At 60.7% G+C, this 22117-nt stretch overlaps 1 protein-coding gene across 2 annotated transcripts in view; it reads left to right on the forward strand.

Moving 5' to 3' along the window:
* The first annotated feature begins 485 nt into the window (after positions 1-485).
* The window catches only part of QSOX2 (quiescin sulfhydryl oxidase 2), a 45198-nt gene continuing 23566 nt past the window's right edge, over positions 486-22117 (forward strand). For both annotated transcript variants that reach the window (XR_007122140.1, XM_047698809.1), the window contains exons 1-10: positions 486-807; positions 13798-13898; positions 15823-15871; positions 16336-16389; positions 16456-16561; positions 16703-16793; positions 18086-18231; positions 19483-19617; positions 19836-19965; positions 21740-21862. Coding sequence is in view for 1 of the 2 variants with exons in the window: in XM_047698809.1 (XP_047554765.1) it covers positions 495-807; positions 13798-13898; positions 15823-15871; positions 16336-16389; positions 16456-16561; positions 16703-16793; positions 18086-18231; positions 19483-19617; positions 19836-19965; positions 21740-21862 (1248 nt within the window). In the remaining variant the exon portion in view is untranslated. The remainder of the gene's footprint in view (positions 808-13797; positions 13899-15822; positions 15872-16335; positions 16390-16455; positions 16562-16702; positions 16794-18085; positions 18232-19482; positions 19618-19835; positions 19966-21739; positions 21863-22117) is intronic.

Below are 22117 nucleotides of genomic sequence, written 5' to 3' on the forward strand. Positions count from 1 at the left end.
CATCGGGGCACATCGGGGCAGACACGCGGGCCCGCGTTTCTCTGGCCGTGGGGACACAGAGCGCTGAGCCGCGGGTCCCGGGAAGCGAGGACCGGGCGCCTTGGCCCTACACAAGGAGGTCCCCAGGCCGGCTGGGGGGAGCGGTCGGCGGTCAGCGGCCCTGCCCCCGGGAGCCCGCGGCTCCCCTCCCGCCGCGCGCGCGGACCGGCGGCGGGGACGCGGCCCCCCGCGCGGCCCAGACTGAGATGCCCCGGAAACCGAGCTCAGGACAGCGGACGCCCAAGTCCAGGCGGGGCCCTTCGGGACTGAGTTTCCGGCCAGAAGACGGTGCGGTGAGGCCCGCACCTCGGACACGGAACCTTTTCAGTCGCTAAACCCGGCGACCCTGCAGGGTGCGGGGCGGGGCGCACGCTCGGGGGCGGGGCCGGGCGCGCGCGGCGCACGTGACGCCGGTTGCCAGGGTGAAAGGTCAGGCGCGCCGCGGCACTCCCAACATGGCGGCGGCCGAGGCGGCCGAGGCGGCGGCGGGGACGGCCCGCAGCTTGGGAGCCCCGGCGGCGGCCCGAACCCGGCGGTTGCCCCCGCTGCTCGTGCTGCTGGCGGCGGCGGCGGCGGGCCCCGGGACGGGCGGCGCGGCGCGGCTGTACCGCGCGGGCGAGGACGCCGTGTGGGTGCTGGACAGCGGCAGCGTGCGCGGGGCCACGGCCAACAGCTCGGCCGCGTGGCTCGTGCAGTTCTACTCCTCGTGGTGCGGCCACTGCATCGGCTACGCGCCCACCTGGCGGGCCCTGGCCGGGGACGTGCGAGGTGAGGCGCGCCCTTGAACCCTCTCCCGCCGGCGGCGCGTACGGCTGGTGCTCGGAGCCCTCCGGATGCGCCGGACGCCTGCGGGGGCCGCCCACACCGGCCCCGGACCGCACGGTCTCGCCCCCCGCCGGGGGCCGGGCCCGGGGCTCCTCGCCGGCCCCGCACGGCTCAGCTGGGGCGCGGTGGGGGGCGTCCGCTGCACCCGCCCGCCAGCTGGCAGAGCTTTGAGGTGGAGTTCCCTGGCCCGGGAGTCGGAGCTGCCCTCCGCACCGGGAGGGCCGGCCGCGGTCCAGCTGGCGCTCGCTAACCTCTAATTACGCGTTTCCGTGGGCAGGAGCCGAGCAAATTGCTGCACTTTCCTCTGCGCTTTTGTTTCTGGGTCTGACGTCTTCCTCTGCTGTGATTTTTTTCTCCATCACGGGACAGACTCATACACTTCTTAAAAGCCTAAATAAGATTTTTGTGCAAAATCGTAAATGATTATCTGTTTGTTTTATTTTAAGATTTTATTTGTTTATTTGACAGAGACAGATCACACGTAGGCAGGCAGAGAGAGAGGGAGGGAGGAAGGCTCCCTGCTGAGCAGAGAGCCCGAAGTGGGGCTCCATCCCAGGACCTGAGATCATGACCCAAATCGAAGGCAGAGGCTTAACCCACTGAGCCACCCAGGCGCCCCAGCAAATGATTATCTTTAAAATGTGTTCTCCTCTTACTTTGGAGTGTTGGGAGCCTTTTTTTTTTTTTTTTTTGGTACAGATTTTATTCACTCATTTGACAGAGAACACAAGCAGGCAGAGAGGCGGACAGACAGATAAGGAGAAGCAGGCTCCCCGATGAGCAGAGAGCCTGAGCATGCGCGGCTCGATCCCAGGACCCTGAGATCAGGACCCAAACCAAAGGCAGGCGCCCAACCGCCTGGCTCCGGGCGTCCCTGCGTGTTGGGATTCTTGATTCTGAAGGCTTTAGCCGCCAGCGTTTGGACCCGAGGTCAGAGGCTAAGGAGGTGGACAGACTGCCCCTTAAAGGTTCTCTTAAAGCCTTTTCTCTGAGAACAAACAAGCATTTTAATAACAGAACTTTTCAGTTGTCATTTGGTTTTTAGTGGCAGAAGCGACATGTAAATTCAAATGCAAATGCGGGTATCTGTCTGTGGCAAAACATTTGTCACCTATTTTGTGCGTATTTTGATTCGCTCACTGGGTGTTTGAAACAAACGCTAGAGCCGGATTCGAATATCGCAGACTGTTCTGTGTTGAACCAGCGTGTAAGGGGCCATGGGGCTTGGACGGAAGGTTCCTTCTAGAAATGAGGGTGGCAAAAATCCATACCTAATGGGGTAATTAACTCAGCTGTTAGCTGAATACGGTTATCTTAACAGGATTGGACGCTGTCCAAGTCAGGCCTGTGGTGGAAGGGAGATGTGGCTGGAAGTGAAAAGCAGCTGTGGTCTGAGGGAGGGTGAGGACAGCTGCAGGAACACCTGGGCAGAGCCCTCGGCACTGGGGAGTGGCCCACTTGGGATCCCCAAAGAGAGGTCACCTGGGGACTTGTTAGACGAGGGCCCCAATCCAGGCCCAGCAGGATCCCTGCAGCATCACTGTTCTCAGGGACACCGGGCCTCGGGAGACACCTGCATGGTAAGGCTCATGGCCAAGAGCACCAGGAATCACAGCACATGACCTCTTCCTCGTGGATGTCTGCCACACACAAGAATTCCTCAGGAAAGGAGCGTGCTAAGTCTAAGCCTTTGCTTCCCACTTGATCTACCACAGGATCCTTTTTGTGCCTAATTTCAGCCAACTCCCCATGGAATCACAGGGAAGAAGCACCCTTTCCCCACCCCTGGCCGCCCACAGGGGAGCAGATGCCCATTGTTCCCCATTTCCTCCCCCTGTCACCGCTTGGCCCCATCAGTCACTTGTGAATTCGGCTGTGCGGTCCCTGGGGCACACAGACCTTGCCCTGGGCCACCACAGGGGCCTCTCACCACCGCTCTTAAAATGGAGAGCACCCAGCCAGGTTTTTCCATCCACCACTCCTCCAGCCCCATCTCAAGGCTTCTGGAAAGTGGGATAGGCTTGGCTCCCCGGTGAGATTGCCTGGGGTCAGGGGAGCTCTGTCTCCCCTGCATCCCTCCACCATTGCTGCCTCAGGGGCCTCTGCCATTTGCTCCAAAGGGACTAAGGGACAGGACGCAGGAGGGGTGGTCTGCAGGGGGTGGGGCTCCTCCCAGTTCCAGGAACAGCTGAGGGGGGCCTTTGTTTTTCTAAAAGAGAGGTTGAAGTTTAACACTTCACTGACATTTTCAAGGTTTTGAAATAAGTGTTTTTCCCTGTAAGAAGGCTTAACAAACAAAAGGTCTACTGTTGGGTGTCGCCAGTGTTTCTGTGGATCTGGCTTAGGCCTGTCAGTTCTAAATCCTTTGCAAAACAGAACCCTGCTGTGTTCCTGGAAATCATTTAGCCCTGAGCTCCTTGTGGTGCTGCCACCCACCGCTTTCCGCCCGGGAGCGGTCTCTGAACTAGCTCTAGGGAAACTTGGTCATCCCGAAGAGTGTCCCCGTCAGGGTCAGGGTCACCGAGGCCTCAGCCTCTGTTCTTGTGGGTCTCGCATGTACTCCCGTCTTGTGGAAGCAGGCAGATTTTCTGCATCAGCCCTGGAGTCCTAGGTAAGGCTCAAAGGGGAGCTGAAGACTTGGTGGGCAGTCACAGCGCACACCTCCTCTCCCTGCTCTGTGAGGGGTTGTTGGTGTCACCCATGTCCTGGATGGTGATGCCTGGAGGTCGTTCTCTTAGGGTCACACAGCTGAGTGACAGGCTCTGAGGCTCCGAGACCTATGGCTCCCTCTGCGTGGTGGCCATGAGGCAGGTGCTCATTCCTGCCCAGAGTCCACTCTGGCTTGCCCCCCTTGAGCTCCTCACCACGCAGTCTGGTCTTCCCACCCATGATGGCCTGTTGGAGATGAGCTAGGACTGCTTGGTGTCCCCCATGGGCCCACATTCAAGCAGAGAGGGTGGAGAGTAGGGGTGGTGGCTGATGGGGGAGGGGTGACGACACCAGCAAGAGCGACTGGTCAGTGCACCTGCGAGGTGTGCAAGGTGGGGAGCCGCAGGAGGCTTCCGGGAGTCTGCCTGGACCCTGGAGAGGGTGGACAGAAGGTGGGAGGCAGGCAGGGGGTGACATCCACCTGTTATGGCCCCAGGAAAGCCTGTTGTGCCCCCCACCCCTGGCCCAGGTAGCTGTGGTTAGCCCCGAGTGAGACACGCCTGTGAGACCCAGACTTGTGTGATGCCTGTGGCCAGAGGAGCACCACTCGGAACTGCCAAGCTCAGTGATGTCAGGTGTGAGATCCGGGTCATCAGGGTGGGGGTAATGGGGGCTTTTCCTCTCTCTGGCCAGCATTGTGAGGCTTCAGCCGTTTGCCAGGAGAGAGGCTCGCGGCCTGGACGGCAGTGTCCCATCGGGCTCTGGAACAGTCGCCCAGGACTGTGTGTGGAGCTCATTTCACCCCTGTGCTGGGGTGGGAGCGCCACGGAGACCCTCCCTCTGCTCCCAGAGGACGCTGAGCAGAGTGTGCCCGGATTCCATCCACCTCCAGTAACTTCTGGATGGCTCAGGCTGGACCTGCCTGCTCACTATGTGGGCTCGATTTCTACCCAGACTTACATATGTTTATTTCTTTTTTTTTAAATGTAAGCTCCTTGCCCAGCGTGGAGCCCAGCACAGGGTTTGAACCCTGAGATCGAGACCCGAGCTGAGATCCCAAGTCGGACACTCAACTAAGCCAGCCAGGCGCCCCTACCCAGGCCTGTGTAGCTTAAACTTGAGCTTGAACTTGGAGCCTGTCCAAGAAGACCTTGTTGAAGCAGGAAAGGGCCTGCACAGGGGGAAAGAGTGTCCTCCGGTGGCTGGAACGTGCAAACCCCACCACCCTGGCTTCACCTGGAGGGAGACCCCCCCCCAGTGCCTTCCAGACAGCCCTCCTCTTGCTCTCTCTCCAACCCCAGGGGGGAACGACTCCATACTGTGATCGTTTTCTAGGACAGATTGATGCTTGCCTGCAAATCAGACTTACAAAGACGTTTTATTAGAACTTGGCAAGTAGTGGTACGAGGTTCAATCCTGTACGTTAAGAATAGAGTTACTAGAAGAGTAAACTTGAAATAAATTTCAGTTTGCTGTTACACAGAAGGTTACGTCTTTGACAGATAGGTTTTCAGCCTGTGGTACCGAAAGTGGGCAGGCCTGAGAGCAGAGTGGAGCGTGGCTTGCAGACTCCTGTGGGTGCCCCTGGAGGCTGCAGGGCCTCCCAGCTGGTGCCCTCCCCCCCGTCTGGTTGGGGTGGCCTGACATTTTGTCAACCAAGCGGTTTGCATTCAGTTTAGAGTGTTTCTGTCCTTTGTATGGTGGGGTCTAGACAGGTGGGAAAGGCAGGAGGTGGGGAGGGTATGAGTTGAATGAGGCAAGTACCCCGAAGCTAGACCTTTGAAATAGTTTGCATTTTACTTGATAAAATAGACTGTCTCTTTTGTGTTTGCATGAATGCCTCCATCTGCCAGCACGTGAACCGAAATTCTCCCTCTGCTGCTTTCCTCGTCAGCCTTCCTGCCCAGCGCGGGCAGGCTTCCTTTCCCAGATGGACAAAGGCCTGGTGAGGTGTCAGCCCGCCCCTCCGCTCAGCGGCCGGGTTCGGGCGGGCAGGTTCGGGCGGGCGGGCCGGTCAGCCGGCTGAGCTCTGCGGAGTGCTTGCGGACTGGTGTCCCGACAGCCTCTGTGCGCTGGCCCGTGGCACTGTCCTCGCCCCGTCCATGCTCCCGCGTGCTCCCTGCGGAAGTAGAGTCTGATGTCTGCCCTGCGTCGGTCCTGCATGTTGGAACTTGTCCTGAGTATGTTCTGTGTGGCCCTGGTAGGTGCGAGAAACCGTGAACAAGACAGCGCAGATCCGAGTGGAGCCTTGTGCCTCAGAGGAAGGGACAGTGAACAGAAACACAAAATGAGGCTAATGGAAGGTCATGAGTCCTAGGAGAGTAAACCGGAAGATCACGTGGGCACTAGGTGGCGGGGGAAGGCGTCGGGTGGCATGTGACACTCAGAACATGAGGGGCGCACCACAGCCGGTGTGCCACGGCCCCGAGACGGGCAGGACCCCGGGCATCCGAGGACTGCAAGGGGCCACCACGGCTGTCCGGTGGCGAACCGGGGGAGGTTCCGGTGGGTCAGGCAGCCAGCGGGACCTGTGGCTCCAGGCTTGTAGGCTGGACGGACCGCAGGAAGGAGGAACAGCTTTAAGTAGGCGGTTATATGATCTGGTGTCTCGGCTTAAAAATGCGGCTGGCCCTGGAGAACCGAGGGCCAGGAGTGACTGGGGCTGGGTGAGCCTGGCCCCCGCCTCCAGGGGGCACTGACAGACCTGGGGCAGCAGATTCTGGCGGAAGAACCGCGGGGGCGGGGACACTTGTCTTTCCGCTGCAGGCAGGGTCTTGGAGTTGACCCTTTGTAGTTTGTGGACAGGAAGAAGGACTGTGTTGTAGGCAGTGTTGTGTTTTTGGATCCATGAGTTTTGGTCAAAGCTCACCAAGTGGGAGGTCTTCCCTCTGGGGAGCACAGCAGGCTTGGGGATTTCCCGCGTGTATTTCAAGGGCCTACCCCATGTCCCTGCCCTGCGCCACTTTCCACACTGGGCTAGTTTTCTTTTCTTTCTTTTTTTTTTTTTTTAAAGTTTATTTATGTATTTGACAGACCGAGATCACAAGTAGGCAGAGAGGCAGACTGACTGTGAGAGGGAAGCAGGCTCCGCTCTGAGCAGCCCAGTGCGGGGCTTGATCCCAGGAACCTGAGATCATGACCTGAGCCAAAGGCAGAGGCTTTAACCCACTGAGCCACCCAGGTGCCTCTGGGCTAGTTTTCTTCTATATCCTGCCGTTATGAAACATTATTTGAAACCTGGAACTATGAAAAAAAAGGGCTGGCGTGTCCTCTCCATGTCATCGAGCCTCGTGTCACGGTCTCCCCTTGGGGCTAGTTTTCCAAGGGACGTTCCAGTGTTGGACACGGCGTGCTCACTCTTGGTTAAGGGCTCTGACTCACCCACCTCATCTGATGGAGGAACAGAGTCCTGTCCAGTGGAAAGAGGAACCCAGCAGTTGGGGGCTTCCTGCCCAGTTGGGCATTAGCCTGCTGTGTCTCGGAGCCGGCAGTTCCTGGCAGGCCCGGTGCTCCGTCCATGTGCCCCTGACCCGCTCCTTCAGCGCTCAGTTTGGGAGCACCTTGGGTGCCCATTTGTCCTATGTTTGTACGAGTCATGCCTCTGTTTGGCAATTGGGCCCTGACACTCGCCGCGCATGGATGCAGGGTCTGGAGCCCTCACACTGGCAAAGTTACCAAGTGTCTGGTTTCCCAGAGGCGGCAGAGGGGGGGCCTCCTGGGCGCGAAGTTTCTTCGGAGCCCCCATGGGGCGCTTGGGCAGCAGTCGGCATCCCGAGCGCCTGCACTCCGTGGGTGACGCTACACCTCTGGCCCTTTCACCGCGGGATGAGGACAAGCAGTGGTTAAAATCCAGGGAAACCGAGGTTTTCTTTTATCTTTTTCATTTTTAAGCCATCAGTAGTTGTGCCCTATTTCAAAAGGCAGGGTCCACCTCCTGGGTGCCTGGGAAATTTGGAAGACTTCGGAGGCTGAAAAGCCGAGAGTTGGTGACTGCAGTCTGGGCCACCTCTAGTTTCCCTGTGGCCACATCTGCAGTCCAGACCTTGCACATCCCCCGAGCCCAGCAGCCCCGACTCCTCCTCGCCTGGGAAGGCAGGCGGCGCCCCTGAGAGGAGAGCTGGCTCCCCACTTCCAGGGGGCAGAGCAGGGCAGGACCAAGGGACCTCGTTCCGTTGTCTTTTGGGAGGTTGTGCCTGCGACAGCCTAGTGGGGACAGCAAGTAGGGAGGGGATGCACACCGCCTGGGCAGGGTGGGGCTTGTGGGGAGGGCTCCGGCTCCACATCCAATGGGTCAGCCGCCCTACACCCTGGCCCTAACCCTGGGGACTTTAGAGGGTAATTGCTCTGGGGCCAATGACCTGTGCCCAGTTCGTCCAGAGTCTGTGGGGCCACATGTGAACATTGGACCTGCCTAGGGGTACAGGGTGGGTCAGGACACTGTCTACCCAGAATCCCGGTGCTGGGCTGGGCACTGACCTGAAGAGGAACTGTCCCGACCTCGCTCAGCATAGCTGCCAGAGCCCACGCAGGGCCACCTTGCCCCGTATTCCTGGGTGCCAAGATGGGAAGTGGCAACCAGTCTGCAGTCTCGGTGCAACCAGGACCCCACGCTGCTGGTCAGAGTGATGTCACTCCTCCCCTGCAGTGTGAGTCCCTCCCGAGACCCGCACCCTCACAGGACTGGCCCAGCCCCTGACTCTGGAGCCACCCATGCTGGCCACCCCCCCACCCAAGCTGCCTGCTCGCCTCTCCCCTTCCGTCCCTGCCTCTGGGACCCTGCTCAGTCGCGTCTATGAGGACGGCAGTTCCCAGGGTCACTGGGAGTTTGCCATTGGCCTGCATGAATGCGGTGTCCCCTGCCACCCCATTGGCTGTGGTGAGTGCTCAGGACACATTCTAGCCGCAGACGCCAAGCAGCCGTGCCCTGCGCAGGGCTGTCAGCCCACCTGTCCTCACACCTCCCTTGGAGGGAGGTGTTATCTGGCTTCTGTGTTGTGCCCGCGAGGCTGCTCAGGTTCTCCAGACCCGATAAGAGGCAGAGCAGGATGTGGGCTGCACGGTCCACCTGATGGGTATCCTGGTGCCATCTGACACCGCCTGCCCTCTGTCTGCTCCAGACGGGCCTGCTGGTACGGGGATAGGACACGCCACTCCAGGGACACCTGGAGGCCTGATGGGAGTGAGCTTAGTAAAGGGGGCAGAGGCCAGGACATGTCAGGACGTGACCTCAGAAGAAGGACGTGTGTCATGTGGCTGTTGGCGGTGTGAGGTGAAACGCAGCAAGGTGAGAGGTGGGCCTGTCCTGACTGTGTGGCTGGTTGAGAATGGCCTTGCTCCTTGGGAGCCATCAGGGTCCTCTTGGGGCCATACCTGGTCCCAGCCGGCTGCCATCTGCGTGGAGTGTGGCACGTAGAGGCAGCCTCCACCCCAGACGGCTCCCAGGGCCCTGCTGGTGCCCATCGCCAACACAGCCTGCCTTGGCGACGTCTCCTGCTTCTGCACGCAGGCCTCCCCTTTGTCAGACAGAGAAAAATCCCCCCTCTCGCCCCCCATGTCCCTGGGGTGGCACGTCGTCAGCACTGCGCTGGCAGAGCGAGATCGGCCTGTCGTGTGCAGCTCGCCCTGCGTGGGGATGAGTAGGAACAGCCATGCTCAGGTGAAAACGGTGTCACAAGTGTCACGGGGAGGAAGGAGCAGAGGAGGTGAGGACCATCAGCCACCTGGCGCTTTTGTGATGCCACGCGACAGTTTCCTGGTTACTGTCCTCAAAGTCAGGATGGCCCAGCTCGGGGGCAGAAGGCTCCTCGTGGCTGGGGCAGCCCCGAGGCCTGGGCAAGAGAGGTGGCACTGGGTGCCCCTCATTTAGCCTGTGGGGCCTAGGCGCCGGCTCTCTTGCCTGTAAAGTCACGTCACAGTCGTGGGCACAGAGCTGAGCTGGGCTGCCGTGGGTCAGAGCGTTTTAGATTGTGGAGTCCTGCATGAGATGCAGGCGGTGATGTGGCCGCCCTTGCAGAGCAACGTGGCTCTTGGGGGTCGGGGCGAGCCCTGTGGGGCACCGGGAGTGGGAAGGAACCCCTCTGCTGTGTCGCTGCGCAGGGCGCCGGCTGCTCGGCTGCACCTGCGACTCGGAGCGGGGCTCCCCGTGGAGGGGATACAGCTCCTGCCAGTGCACGTAGGGCCGTGGTCTGGTGGAGGGATGTAGAAAATATGCTGGCAATACAAGGATAAGTGGTCTTTCCAAAGAACTGATTTTCTGCGTGTTTCTCCAGGAGACACAGTGCAGAGGCTCGTTGAGGAAGTGGTTGATTCGTTCCACATGTGACCATGTGCGGTTCAGAGGAGCACGCATGTGCCGCATGGCGGGGGCGGGCTGGATTTGAAGGAGGGAGGGTCTTCGTCTGGAGCTGGTAGGATAAAGGGAGAGCAGAACCTTGAGAATATGCCAGTCGGCACACTCGTGTTGCGTGTGCTCCGCGTGCCTGTGACGGCAGGTGACAGTGGCGCCACCAAGCGGATTGTGAACCCCGGGCAGATTCCTTAATCTCTCTGACCCTCCGCTGTAACATCCCGCCTCTTTGACCCGGCAGACTTCGGTAGGTGGTGGCTTGGTAAGAAAGCTTGTAAAATACGGTGTAGTTGGCTTTGTTTTGGATGCAAGACTGGTGGGGAGCTCTGCTTGCCATTTTAACTGTGCCTGGGCAGAAAGTCGGGGCAGGCCTTTCTGTGGAGGTGACATTTGTGTTGAAATTGATTAATAAGGCAGCAAGTACAAGTTGCAGGAAAGCGTGTTCCCCCAAGAAAGAGCAGGTGCAAAGGTCCTGGGGCAGGAGTGCGCTTGGACCTGTCTGTGGCTTGAGGGGAGGAATGAATGAGGAAGAGATGAGGGTACAAACCAGCTGATGAAATGGCAGAAATGTGCAGAATCTGGAAGGTTCTGAGGACACCCAGAAAGTGATCTTGCCTACAGACATACATGCCTTGCTGAGGGCTAGGCAACCCTCCAGGGTCCTTTCCAGCTAAGGTTAGGATTTGAAGAATCACACAGTTCAATCTCGATCAGAATGTTTTTTCTTATCATGAAGCGCAGGAGGTGGGAACAGCTGGCGGATGTTGGGGCCCCCGGGAGGTCAGCCTGGAAAAAGAGCAGCGCAGTCAGCACGGCCGGTTTGGAGGAGGTGCAGGAGCCTGGCTGCTGGCCGCTGCCCGGGGACACAGACTTTATCCTGCGTGTGCTCAGAGCTGGGCACCCGGATGGCACTGCTGAGTCACGGTAGGGGGGCGGCTGCAAAGGGACTCAGGGACCAGTGGCCAATTTCCAGCCCTTCCTCTTATCTGGGGCTGCAGGCTGAGCCTGAGGCCGGACAACCTCTAGTTCTTGGGGCACAGCAGCACGCGATCTTGCCTTCGGGGTTACCAGGGTGTCCACGGGGGCTGACCGGCGTTCTTACCTCCGCGGGGGAAGCCGGCGTGTTCCCGCTGCCTCCGTGCCCTGTTAGACTCAGGAAGGTTATCGCAGTGTGGCTGGTGCTGCTGTGGCGTTGGGTCGCGTTCCATTCAGCATCATTGTCACGTGCAGCGTCATGACCTGGGGCCGTTCCATTCAGCATCATTGTCACGTGCAGCGTCATGACCTGGGGCCGTTTCATCGGGTGCTCTTTGGAGCCTCTCTACACCGGGAACTCCGGCAGGTGGGAACTGAGCGCAGCACGAGTAGCCACAGGGCTCGGTGTCCGCCGGCCCCCTGCAGACTGGGGGGGTGCATTCGCTTTTGTGTGAAACGTGCTTAGTAAGCAGACTCGGAGAACGAGGAAGTCAGACCAAGTCCCACCGCGAAAACCAGACGGTCGCGGACGTCGAGGAGTGCGTTCCTTCCGCTGCTTTCCCGCTTCCGCGCCGGGCTGGATTATTCATCGCCATTCTACCGAACGTTCAGGGTTAGCCCTTGGGGCAGGTCTTCATTTTCTCACACGCTCTTCCGGGCAGTGGGTGCTTTCATTTTTTTAAGCATGAAATGACAGCGTGTCATGGAAATTCCCAGTAAACAGTGAAACCCTGCGCTTGTGAGGCAGGGACGAGGAGGCAGACAGGAGGCGTTTTGGCAAGATGAATGGGAAGAGGAGCGAGGATGACAGGCTGGGGGAGGCCCCCCAACAGGGCAGTGGGGGTGCGTATGGAGGGCGGAGGCAGCTGCGTGCAGGAGGCCGCATGCAGGATGGAGGCCGCCGACGAGAGCACCGTGTGGCAGGTGGAGGCCACCGCCCTGGAGGGCCCCGTGTGCAGGTGGGGGCCGCCGCGGTGGAGGGGGTGGGATGGGGGGGCGCCGCGGTGGAGGGCACTGCTGGCACCGCACCGAGCTGCCCGCTCTGGGCCATCTGCTGCCCTAATTGGATGCGAGTATTAACTGTCCTTCCTTAGTTCCGTGTAATCTGAGACTCCGGAAAGATGTGACCTGTGGTTCCCGAAGGTTCTGTGATTCTTGCCTGGAGCCCTCTGAAGTGGCGTCGGGACAGGACTTGGTTTCGGGAAGCAACATGAGCAGGACAGTACTCGGTCCTCGGTGGTGAAAGCCGGCGGTGGGTCTTCCCACGGCGTGGACACTGGTCACTGGCTTCATGAGGACGGAGGAGGAAGGCGAGTAGTTTAGCACAAGTGGTGCCTTAGTTGGGAAACTGGGAAGGTACGGACTTGGCCACATCCAGAACTACTCGTGTGGTACGGGATCTGGTCATGTCTGGTAGCTTCTCTCCTCCCAGGCCTGTGTTCAATGCAGCCTCTGAAGTTCAAGATCGTAGCCAGGCCCTGGGCAGACCTGTGCGACGTGATTGTTAACCAGATGACGGCATTAGCGCGGGGGTGCCCCGTCAGCACGCCCGGCAGTACGGGAGCCCCCACGTGGCACTCCCTTAGCTGCTGGGGACCAGGAGTGGACCCACCCACCGCCCCTGGTGGCCCCATGGGCAGTGTCCGTGGAGCGCCTGGGTCCCGCTGGGAGCCCCGCCTGGGGAGCGTCCTGCTGCGGTGTGTGCTGACCGCCGCGCTCCGTGTCCTTCCTTGGGCTGCCCCTAAGGAGCAGGGAGGTGTCTGGCAGCGTTAACCGGGACACCCTCTGGGGCGGGATCAAATCTTTTAAAGAAGAATCTCACTTTTGGAGGGCACTGGGGAAGCCGCGCCTTTGAGGCTGGCGGCCGCAGGGCCAAGCCAAGCACTCGTCTCCCTGTGCACACCGCGCCTCGGGGCTGCCGTGAGCTAGGCCCCTCTGTGCACAGGTGTCCTGCCCGTCCCTGACGGGGGGTGAGATGACATGCCGCCCACGTTTGGGGGAGGGGAGGGCGGTCTGTCAGTAAGAAGGGAGGAAGGGAGGGAGCCAGAGGTCACCCACCCACAGGGCCAGCTGGGAAGCCGTCTCCCCAGAGGCTCAGACTCGAGTCTCCATGCAGGTGCACGCAGGCTCTGGGAGATAAGCAGAGACGTGCGGTCAGCCCAGCCCTGATGTTGGGGGGGCCCAAGGTCTCCGACAGGAAGTGCGTGGGGCACAGGGCTGTAGATGGAAAGACACACAGTCAGTCACAGCCTCCTGACCAGTGAAACTTAAGGAGAGGTTGAATCCTGAGGCGGGGGGGGGAGAGAGTGTGTGTGTGAGAGAGACTCGGGGTGACCGTGGCTGCTGCTGGCTGTGACCGGGTGGCGGGGCTGTTGAGTGGAAGCATGTTTGGAGGGAGGGGGCCGCCTGGCTGGAGACCTTGTGGTAGTCCCATGCGGCGTCATTCCCATGAGAAAATCTTTAAAGATAAGCAAAATATGTGTGTAAAACTGCACCTGTTCTACTCTTAGGACCGGCGCCAGCATTCGAGGGTCTGGGGGAAGCATCCACGGAAAGTAGAAGTCGCTTCCCAGAGAGAATGTGGCTCAGACACTGCGGCCACAGGTTCTCATTTGCACGAGTGCCCGGGAGTGTCGTCGCTAAGCACGTGCGGCCGGGCCTCTCCGCCTGTGGGCGCTCTCGGTGGCCCCTGGGGAAGGCCGGCACCCGCCAGCTTCCATCCGGCAGAGCCGTGCTCGGGTGGGAGCGGGGCGGCTTGCACACTGGGCAGAAGTCCGTTGGCCGTGTTGTCCTCGATGGGAGAGCCCTGCAGCCTGGAGAGGCTGTGTTCTCCCCTCCAGCCTGACGCAGGAATGCTCTGGGCGCGTGAGGGCTAGATCCAGGACCTGAGGTGGGGCGTGGGCCGGTGGGCCGTGTGGATGCGGGCGCACACCCACACTGAAGGTCGCGCTCCTGCTTTTCAGACTGGTCTGCTGCCATCCGCGTTGCTGCTCTGGACTGCGGGGAGGAGGAGAACTACGAGGTGTGCCGAGCCTATGACATCCACTTCTACCCCACCTTCCGGGTGAGCACCCCGCCTGTCCCGCGGCCGGCGCTTCTCCCACCCTGGCCCTCCTCCCGTTCCGCCCGAGGGGCACCTGCCCACGAGATCGACTGCGTGTGTAACTCCTGCACCCGGGCATGTGGGGGGTGTCACTTGGGGCTTGGCAGGAACTCGTTTGCACAGGGTCACCCCTGGCGTTCCACCCTTTCGGGCTGTACGTGTTGTTGGGGGGCTGTAGCAGTAGCAGAGGAGGGTGGGGTCTGCAGCCCACAGACCCGGTGGGCATGGCCATGCTAGGGAGCCGCTGTGGGCTCCCCAGGTCAGGTCTGTCCTCCCTGCTCCCCTGCCTGTGTGGCCCGTGTCAGGCTCGGGGCCCTCTGGGGCACCATGTATATGGTGGGTCAGGTTGTCAGAGCGACCCTGGCCGGTGGCCTTCGGGTGGCCCTACAGGCAGGTTTTACTGTGTTCTTTTTTTTTTTTTTTTTTAAGATTTTATTTATTTGACAGAGAGACACAGCGAGAGAGGGAACCCAAACAGGGGGAGTGGGAGAGGGAGAGGCAGGCTCCCCGCTGAGCAGAGAGCCCAATGTGGGGCTCGATCCCAGGACCCTGGGATATGACCTGAGCCGAAGGCAGAGGCTTAATGACTGAGCCACCCAGGCGCCCCGATTTTACCCTTTTCTTCCACGGGGAGACCGAGAGTAAACAGATCTGTTGAGGAGGTTCCGAAGGGCCGTGTGCACCTGTGTGTGCACGTGTGTGCGCGCTGCAGTCCCTCGTGGGAGCACGGGTGCATCGGGATGGTATTTATATCCCAGAAAACATGCGGCCTCTGAGGAAGCTTGGAGGCCCTCAGTCTTCCAGCCCCAAAACCCTGTGCTCCTGGTGGCCTGGGGCCCGGTGCTGTCCTGCTGCTCCCTTGGCTGGGCTCAGTGGCAGCTGTGCCTCCGCCCCTAGGGACGCTCCTCCAGAGCTTCGCGGCCTCACCCTCACCTTCCCTGTGTGAGTTTTATTGTGTTTTAGCTGCACACGCAGGGTGCTGTGCCGGCTGTGAGCCCCAGGCCTTCGGTCTCATGCTGAACAGGGTTGCCGAGAGCTCCCGCACCCTCGGCAGTGGCTCCGGAGCCCTGAGAACGCCTGCCTGCGCGACCGCCGCCGCGTCTTCTGTTCACGGGTGCTGTGTCCCGCAGCTGCTCCGTCCGTGTGCCCCTTGCGCTCGGGGCTTTGCAGCTTTTGTGATCGATAGGCAGGCGTCCCCGGCACGTTCTCGACGCTGACCTTTCTTCCAGTCGCGAGAATGGAGAGGCTCTTCCCCCGGTTCGCAGCTCTCACCCTCTTCCGCATCTCTTCTAGCGAAGAAGGTTTTTAACTTGAAGAGTTTCTTTTCTTCTGCCCCAAGATGTCCTGTGGCATTTGTCACCCGCCCCGAAGGTCGGAGCCGGCCACTAGGATGCATGTTGGTGCCGGGGGTCAGGGAAAGCGCCGACTGCGCGGCCTGGCTTCTGGCCCTGCTGGGTCACAGAGCATACATCACGGAGCCCCGACGCGTCTGCCTGGAAACACGGATGGCTGCCGGCGTGCATGGAAACAGCGGCTCCTTCTCAGTTAACGGGAACTTGCTAGAGCAGATTAACTCAAGCTCTTTTAAGGCGATGGTCATTTTCTTGCTTCAAGATTAAACATTTGCACAAGGGGTGCCTCGGGCTTAGCAGGTTAAGCCTCTGCCTTCAGCTCAGGTCATGATCTCAGGGTCCTGGGATCGAGCCCCGCATCGGGCTCTCTGCTCTGCGGGGACCCTGCTTCCCCCCCTCTGTCTGCCTCTCTGCCTGCTTGTGATCTCTGTCAAATAAATTTTTTAAAAATCTTAAAAAAAAAAAACAGATTAAACATGTGCACAGACACCAGGTCTGGTTGTTTATTACTTGTTCTGTGTTTTTTCTCTTAGTATTTCAAGGCGTTTACAAAGGACTTTACAACTGGAGAAAATTTTAAAGGTAAGGACAAGTTTTATATTTTGTTGTCAGAGTCGCCTCATAAACCCGTTAAAACGAAGGTGATTTCAGGAGAGCAGGGAGCCCTTGGGACGGGGTCTGTGGGCCTCCACGCCAGCGCCAGCGAGTCTGCGTCAGCACCTCTGACCACCTGTCCTCGGACGGCTCAAGCAGTGTGATAGTTTCGGCAACAATTTTTTATTCCAGGTTTTGCCTTCCTTGTTAAATCTGACAGTGAAATCTTTTTAAGTAAACTCCTTACTCAAAAAATATTTGGAGAAGTTCATGAACCACGTGCTTGCCTAGTGAATTGTATGAGGGACACCCCCCTCCCCCCACCGGGAGCCAGTGCCCAGGTCAGGCTCCCGGGGACGGCGGGTCTCCAGCAGGGTCACCGGGCGTGTTCTGAACACTCCGTCTCCACGCCCTGTGTGAGATTGGCCCCTGGTGCCTGTTTGGTTCCACACCAGTCACCGTATGCTCTGTCCTATGCCCCCACCGTGGTCTGTCGACGACCATCAGTGCGTCCTGCCCGTGTCCGTGCAGTGCCATCTGGGGCCCTGGGGCAGTGGCATGACTCCCCACAGGGCCCGACCGAGAGCTGCAGACGGTGAGGCGGACAATGGTCGATTTCCTGCAGAACCACACAGATGGAGACAGGCCACCTGCTTGCCCACCGTTGGACCCCATTCCGTGCGTAGTTGCGTGAAGAGGGGAGTGTTGGGACTCGAGCCGAATTTCGTGAACACGGATTTGCATTAAGTGTGGGTGCTGCATGGGAGGGCCAGCCTGCTGCTCTCGGAAGCACTGAAAGCCTCTTTGTTTCTCTCAAAGGCCCAGCGACGTCCTTTCCCTTGTGGACACTCTCGGTGGCCATTACGTGGCCGTCTTGTTTGAGAGCCATGGCTCCTATGTCGGCCGTGAGGTACCGTGTCCGTGTCTGTCCCCGTCTCTGTGAGCGTGCCGCGATTCCGTTCCCCCGCGGTAATGACCTCTTCCTCCTGCCTGTGGCCTTCCCGAATCTCACTCCCGTTAATTCTTGGGACGTTGTGGTGTCGCTCAGCGGATTGGCTGGTTCGCAGAAAACACTGTGAGAAGGGGCCTCGACGGCGAAGTGGGGGCCCAAGTGGGACCCCCCCCAGACCCAGATTTCAGGGCGCCCTGCCTCTTCCCTCAAGGCTCTTTATTTCTTACTCATAGACCTCTCCATTAGAATTTTTTCTTGGCTGTGTTGGAGACACTTAACTTTTCCACCAGGTCCAAGATGATATAAAACGTCATTTCTCCAGTGGAGCTTTCTTCTGTTCTCTTTCCATACGTGGGGTCTGAAGCCTCTGCCCCTGGTGCCAGACTCCAGCGTGGAGGATGGGAGGTCCCTCAGAGGGCGGAGGGAGCGGCTGGCTGCTGGGGCTCTCCTGCTTGTGCCCAGCGCCTTCCTCCTCCTTCCGCTCACCGTGCTGCCTGCCTCCTGGCCATGTCGCCGCCTCCGGGAGCTCCGGGAGGGAAGGCGGGACACCGTGTGCTCCTGGCAGGCGCGCTCGTCAGTGCGTGCTCACGCGGAGGCTACGAGTGTCAGCAGTCTGAACACCGCACTGTGCCTGTGCCTCCGAGTTCCGGCGACATCGTGCCGCCATCTGTGTGCCTGACCGGAACTCCCCGGGTGGCGGGCAGGCTAGGAGGAGCCACCAGCAGCAGGACCAGCATTCTCACCTGGCACCCCCCGCGCTGTCCCAAGGCTGCCTCCCCCTGCTGTGCACTTGTGTCCTCGGGCGCCCCTCCCTTCCCGCATGCAGGGATGACGGGCAGGGGCTGCTCCTCAGGGTAGGTGGCTGCGTCCATTCCCGGAGGGCACTCTGCAGTGGGGCCGGGTGTTGAGACCGTGGTGCGCACTTCCGGCAGCGCCCCCACTTGGGACACGCGTACTCTTTGGCTGAAAGGCGTTGACAGGTGTGGGTTCCACACCTGATCGCACTGGTGGCCCGACAGGCTCCGGGGTCCTCTCTCAAGCTGTTCCAGCTCCTACGGTTTTGCTGCTGTGGTCCTTTTGCTGCTCCGTCCCTGTCCCTGTGCCTTCAGCCTAAGCAAGGCTGGACGGGCTTCGTCCAGATGACACTGTTCATGGTTTTCATGCTTACGCTGCTTTGTGATCGGTGAAGGTAATGTTTCCTGAGATGCAGCCCCCCACAGGGAAGGTGACGTTGCTTTCTCCGTCCACAGGTGATCTTAGACCTGCTTCCATACGAGAACATTGTGGTGAAGAGAGTGCTGAACGCAGAGAAGGGCTTCCTGGAGAAACTCGGTGTCTCTTCCCTTCCCTCCTGTTATTTGATTTACCCAAATGGGACGCGTGGATTAATTAATGTGTAAGTGCCGTTTGGCTTCAGGAGTGTTGCGACCCCTGGTAGGATCTGGGGACCCCTCCAAGTGTGGGAGCCGCCTCTGGGCTAGATGCCATGCGCCTCGTCACAGTTTCGAGCACAGAACCCGCCTGGATGCCATCTGCACGCCCCAAGTGCCACTAGAAAGTGAACAGCCCGAAGCGGGGTGGGAAGGGCCACAGATGGGAAGGTGAGATGGGGTCCTGGGGCCCGTGGTGTCTGCCCTAGCCCCAGGAGGCTGCCTGCCCTGGGGGTTGCCCGCCCAGCCCCTGGCTTGGAGGTGCCCACATAGCCAGCCGTGACTTGGCCACTCTTGGCGCATCTCAGTGTGCTGGGACACGGCCCAGCCAGGATGCGCTTCCTCCATCCCTGGGCTCCTGGCTCGTCTGGGAAGCGGCCTCCCCAGAGCCTCAGATGCGCCCCGGTCCTTGGGTAGGTTTCCCTTCTTAAGAAGCAGAAGTCAGGGTGGGCGTGGCCACCTCCGTGGATTGGGTCATTCATGCCGTCCTCTGCAAGTGGGCTCATCCCAGCCCAGCCCCCTGGGGCTGGCCCGCAGCAGAGGGTGCCAGCGCCACGTCTGCAGCCGGAACTATCCCCGACAGAGTGTCCCTGAGCAGAATGCCATTTTGAAGAAAAATGCTTGTTCTACGTTAAAAGCCCTGTTGGTAGCACTTCTCCACATGAAGTGACGCGGATATTGGAGTCAGAAGGAGCCATGAATGTCATTGATGAGCCCTGAGCTCCTTTTCAGGGGCTTGGGAATCACCTTTACATACCGTCCGAGTGCGAGCTCCTCCCCACCCGGGCGAGGGCCCCCCGGTCCCCGGATGTCCCCGCAGCCCTGACTGTCTGACACCCCACTTGCAGCTGGCAGGGTACCGGCAGAGGCCCTGGGCACGCCAGAAGCCACAGCTGAGGAAACCTGTTACTGGTCCTCATCGTGGCTACAGCTCGGTGATTTGTGGCTCTGTCTTAACCTCCCAGGTCGGGGGGCCGGCCCGCTGATGCCCGCGCTGCCAGCATCCTGCCCTGCCACCCACAGCGTCTGCAACGAAGGCCCAGAGCGTGGGTGGGCTGGGGTCCGCAGGCTCTGTGCGTTGCGGAGGGAGGGCTCCTCTCGCTCGGGGAACCCGGGTGTCTGGGTGACTGGCGCGTGCTCCGACACCTGCGGGGGGGGGGGACCAGGCCCCTGGAGGCGCCCTGACCTGCGCCCACACCTGGCCCCCTTTCTCGCAGCGGGAAGCCCCTCCGATCGTTTTTTTCCTCTTATTTGAAGTCGTTGCCGGATGTGAGGAAAAAATTGCTTTCGTTGCCTGAAAAACCCAACAAGGAAGAGAATCCCGAAGTCCTGGTTTGGAGAGAATTTGACAGGCAGGTACCCTCCGGCCTGAGCTGGCCCGGGCGAGGCTGCGTGCACGGGTGCCCGCGCAGCCCTGAGCAGTGGGTTTCACTCAGACACAGCCCTGCCGGCTTCGGGGGAGTTGTCGCTGTCGTCCTGTGGGGCGCGGGGGTCCCTTGGGGCGGGCGCAGGGAGAGGGCACGTTCAGGTGACGAAGGGGCTCAGCAGGCCTCGTGGTATTTGCTCTCAGGGCGAAGCTCTACACGGCGGACCTGGAGTCGGGGCTGCACCACCTCCTGAGGGTAGAGCTGGCCGCCCACAAGTCCCTCGCGGGGGCCGAGCTGCGGACACTCAAGGACTTTGTCGCCGTCCTCGCCAGGGTGCGCTGCATCTCACCTGGGCTGCAGGGGGGCTCAGGAGGGCGCCCGGGGGCGTGGCAGGGAGCGCAGCCGGCCTCAGTTGGAGGACTGCTGTCTACAGCGGCATGGGCCTGCGCTGGCTCTGCCCCTGCCCCTGCTCAGCACGCGCCAGTTCTGAGCCCCAGCCATGTGGTGGAGGCCAGGTGGCTGCTTGCCGGGTGACCAGACGAGGTGTCAGGGCGGGGCTGGGGACGTGTGGGCAGGGAAGCTCGGCAGGCAGAGGGCAGGAGGAGGCCGCCCAGCAGCCCTCCCTGTGCAGGGTGTGTCCAGTGGGCCGGGGGCGGGGGCAGGGGCGGGGGCAGCACCCCATCTTCACTGGTGGGCGGAGTGGTGAGGGTACATGGGCAGGTTGGCGTCAGTCGGGAGCTGTAGCTGTCGGGTCACCTTTCTGCCGGGAGCCCTTAGCTCCCGGGCCAAGAACCCAAGGCCTGCTGTTCTCCTTGGGCCAGAGCAGCGGGAAGCAAGAGGTCATTCCTCTTCCCCAAGGAGTGCCTGGGGCCCCTCTGTGCTCTCACGCCGGGGAAGGCCTTGGTCACAGTGGCCTGAGGACAGAGCCCTTTGCCCCGTGTCTGGCATCGCAGTCATGCCTGTTGTCTCGAAGAGGGAAGCTTTGCTCGGAAGGACTTCCCTCGGGGCACCTGGCTGGCTCTGTCGATGGTTCTACGGCTCTTGATTTTGGGGTTGGGGGTTCAGGCCTCACACTGGGCATAGTGATGACTTAAAAATAGATAAGGGGCTTCTCTCGCGGCGGTAAGGGGCTTGGCACAGTAATTCCCGTTCAGCACTTCCATGGTGTGTTGCACACTTGTGTCCCGTGACTTCGGAAAGAGAAGGAAGGAGGCCAGACTCACAGCCCCAGGAGTAGTGAGTCACGTGACGTGTTCCCAGTGAAGAAAGGTTGTGTAGGCAGGTGTGCCCAGAGCCCCGCGGTCCTCCCTCCTCTGCCTCAGGCGTGCAGCTCTGTGGTCAGGGTGACCGTCCGTTGTTCTTTCTGAAGCTTGGCTGGACCTGGAAGCTAGAGGCCGGCGTGTTGCTAGCAGCACGTTGTGACACGCGCAGGAAACAGGGTTCTGCAGCCTGGAGCTGTGCTGGCCCCGGGGCAGCGGGCCTCGCCGTCTCTGAGCTCTGGGCGGCGTGTCAGGTGCTCGGGGAAGGGCTGCGCCCGGCGGTTGCAGAGCCGGTGCTGCTCTGAGCACGAGGGGCCGCGGCTGCGTGGCTGGCACAGACGCTTCGTTAACAGCACAGCGCACCCTCCGGGATGAGAGCCCCTGTGGGATGCGTCTCTTCCACGTGGTTCCGCAGTCAGACAGCAGGGGGCCGGCGGAGGGAGCATGGAGTGCCGCAGTGGGCCTGCGTGTGTTAGCTCGGGGCGGGTAAGCCAGTCGTGGTGCTTCCAGAAGGGCTGCAGGGCCGTCCACCACTTGATGCAAAAGGCAGGTCGTGGCCATGTCGTCTGTCACCGTGAAGCAGTTGCCGGCTGGGGCTCGGAGCTGGTGGGCGAGGCACAGGCGGCTGTGAGAGCCGGGGACCCACCTGCGGCTCCTCCGTCCCCCTACTCTGTGCTCCGGACAGACCCCCCCCACCCCAGTACTAGGGGAGAGCCCTGGGACCTCTCCCAGCAGACTGGTGGGTCCGTGTCCGGCAGACCCGACCTGGCCTATGTCCCCAGGGACGGCTGTGCCATGGGCGGCGTCTCCCCCGAACCGTCTTTTAAGTACGGTCCTTCCTTGCACAGCTGTTCCCTGGCCGGGCACCGGTCAGGAAGCTGCTGGAGACGCTGCAGGAGTGGTTGGCCAGCCTTCCCCTGGACAGGATCCCCTACAACGCTGTCCTCGACCTCGTCAACAACAAGATGCGGGTGAGCCCACGCCTCGCAGGTCCCACTGTCCCTGTTCCTGGGATGCGCTCTGCGCACGCTGCCTCTGCCTGTGGCGCGGTCGGCCGAGGCCATGGGAGGCGTGCTGTGACACGGAGGGAGGCCACGGGAGGCGTGCTGTGACACGGCGGACGGTGGGTGCTTGGCCTATTGTGTTACTTGTATTTGTGGTAAACGCCTCAGTCTTACATGCAAGAGGTTGATAAAACCATGTGCTCAGTGAGACGCAGGGAAGCC

This window comes from Lutra lutra, chromosome 13, assembly GCF_902655055.1.
Source record: "Lutra lutra chromosome 13, mLutLut1.2, whole genome shotgun sequence".
Lineage (NCBI taxonomy): Eukaryota > Metazoa > Chordata > Mammalia > Carnivora > Mustelidae > Lutra > Lutra lutra.